This window comes from Amphiura filiformis, chromosome 12 (assembly GCF_039555335.1).
Source record: "Amphiura filiformis chromosome 12, Afil_fr2py, whole genome shotgun sequence".
In the NCBI taxonomy this organism is placed as follows: Eukaryota; Metazoa; Echinodermata; class Ophiuroidea; order Amphilepidida; family Amphiuridae; genus Amphiura; species Amphiura filiformis.
In genome coordinates, this window is record NC_092639.1 from 45734027 (window position 1) to 45736565 (window position 2539).

At 36.5% G+C, this 2539-nt stretch overlaps 1 protein-coding gene across 1 annotated transcript; it reads right to left on the reverse strand.

The window, feature by feature from the left end:
* Positions 1 to 1481: 1481 nt before the first annotated feature.
* On the reverse strand, positions 1482 to 1979 carry LOC140166843 (achaete-scute homolog 5-like). The gene has a single exon (XM_072190331.1). The coding sequence runs from the start codon at positions 1977 to 1979 to the stop codon at positions 1482 to 1484; it is 498 nt and encodes a 165-aa protein (XP_072046432.1).
* Between the last annotated feature and the right edge of the window lie 560 nt (positions 1980 to 2539).

Below are 2539 nucleotides of genomic sequence, written 5' to 3' on the forward strand. Positions count from 1 at the left end.
GGCTGCACCGATACTGTTTTCCTGGGGTTTTTTTTGCCCAAATATTCGTCACAACAGAAATATGATAACCGATGGTGTGCTTGTAAAAATACTATAACTTATTATGAATTCTCGTCGGAAATTCTTATCCACTTTTTAAGATGTCAGAGAAAACAGGAACAAACGCCAACGAATTGTTTAACTGAATATCGGTATTGTGTTTTGCAATAAGATGGAATGATGGGAATAAACACACAGTAAACGATACAGAACATTCAAGTGATAACGGGCTTTGAGGTAAGGCTTGGTTTTATATAATTTAAACATCTCATAATTAATGCTTTAAGTTAAAAAGGCTCTTGCAACCTCTGTACAACATATCAAAGAATACTTTTTAGTGATAAATCAATTTATCAATAAATCAAATTAAAAAAAAAGGGTATAAATTGATATTCTTTTCAATATTACAAAACCGACAGGACTGATACATGAGTAACATCAGAGGCGCCGACCGGGGGAAGGGGGGAGGACGTTGTATTCTCTGGCTCGAAATACCGGGACAAAAATGATCAAAAGATGTAACGTGAATCTTACTTTGGCTCGGTTTTAGGCCACAATTGTCCTAAGTTTGTCCCATTTTAGAGATAAATTTTCGCCCGCTTCGCGCGCATTTTTCACGATAAAGTCATTTTAGTAGCCGGTCATCGGGACGAATTGGAATCACCCCCCCCTTGGCTCGGCGGCACCGGTACGCTCTTGAGTTCAGCACTTGATTAATAAATATATTCTTGTGAAATTACGTAATTCCGGCACATTCGCGTCGGTTCCAAAACATAATTATAGCACCAAAAATAGTTGAAATAAAGTGGTAAAATAAGCTGCTTAAAAGATTTTCAAATATTCACAGTATACCAATGGCAAAAATCACAAAAGATGTAAAAATGGCACATCTAGTATATTCATAGCATTTTCAAATATTTTACTGTACATGTGCCCAGTTTGACGATTATCTTTTATTCATGAATCAAAACTAGCGTTTTCATTATCAATCATTTTATGCTTAATTTGCCAGATTTATTTAACTGTAAAAGATGTAGTTTTTGTTTAATCAATTGGGGTGTCCTTATAATAATGCCTATCATTGCTTATATAGCCTATGTTACGAGTCAGGGCGTGGCATATCTTTTCAGTTATGTTTAAATGTGCTAAGTGTTTCAATTGGTTAACATTTTGACTAGAATCAATAAAAGGAAACTGTGTTTTTATCATGACAATATGAGATGTCGTAAGAAAGTGAAACTCACATTAAACATTATTTTCAACAGCGTGACAACATGGACGTTTATGAACAATACTCTATACTGTCACTAGCACAATATTGTGTGAAAGTAACTATATACAGTGATATCAATAATAATAATAACTTTCTCTTAATACAATAAAATATATTATACAAATATATATATGAGATAATGACTATAATAACAGGAACAAATTGTCTCTTATTTTTCTCCCGTTTCCTGGAATGCACCATGACCGGCGTCTAGTTCATCACAGTTTTCTTTATGTTCATCTGCGTGTGTGTGCAATACCTCTTGCAAGTCTTTAATGTATTTAATCGCATGTCGTAATGTTTCGACCTTACTAAGCCGTTTTTCTGGATTATCCATCGGCAAATGTTCCCGTAGTCTTGTATACCCGTCGTTCACATTCCTTACTCTTTCGCGTTCTCGCTCATTCCGTCGACGAATAAACGACGGCTCCAAATCATAGAAGCCAAATGGATTTGGCAAGGGAACGTAGCTGCCGTAGTGGCCCATGAATGTATTATGATAGCGTGGGTCTAGGTAACTAGGGAGTGCAAGTGGTAGGTCGGTGTTGTTGCCGTGCTCCCGAAGCGGGTACACGTTAGACGTTGGGCAGTCGGAGATGGGAATACCGAGTTGTACACATGTTGGTGTGGAATAAATAGCTGATTCCGAATGATGCGATTCTTCCATAGCAATCGACATTTTGATGATGATAACAAATCAAGTGTCTTAATCGATGTAAATAACAACAGTAGTTTTAAAGTGGATGTGCTATCTTCAGTAGACAGCAACTAAGTTCGCAGAACGCAAAACCTCAATTCTAGCACACGTAATCCTCGGTAGAGAAACTTGCTCCAAACCTGCATAAAAATTAAATAAAACAGAAAATACATATCGTAAATAAAAGGTTATACACATTCATAATTCTCATTTTACAACACCATAACATAACAAAGGAGCAACTTTGATTTCGAGCTTAATACAATTTTAATCCCCATAAGTCCAAAAAGATGTGAAATTCTGCACCCGGTCGGGAGGGTCCAGTGCACTTTGGTCATTCGAGTTGACCTCAACTTTGTTCTTCAAATTGTAACCGGCAGGCAAGCTTTTCTGACACAAACTATGATATATTTTTGGTATAAAGTTTTGAGACACTGGGGTCATAAAATATTTCTCGTGATTATAAACTTAACCGGATTCCACGTACTTTCTGAAACGGATCAGATATAAAAACAGACACCATTCACGCT

Bases quoted from the DNA above. Each gene is read 5' to 3' on its own strand.
- LOC140166843 (XM_072190331.1), bottom strand. From the start codon at position 1,979: ATGGAAGAATCGCATCATTCGGAATCAGCTATTTATTCCACACCAACA.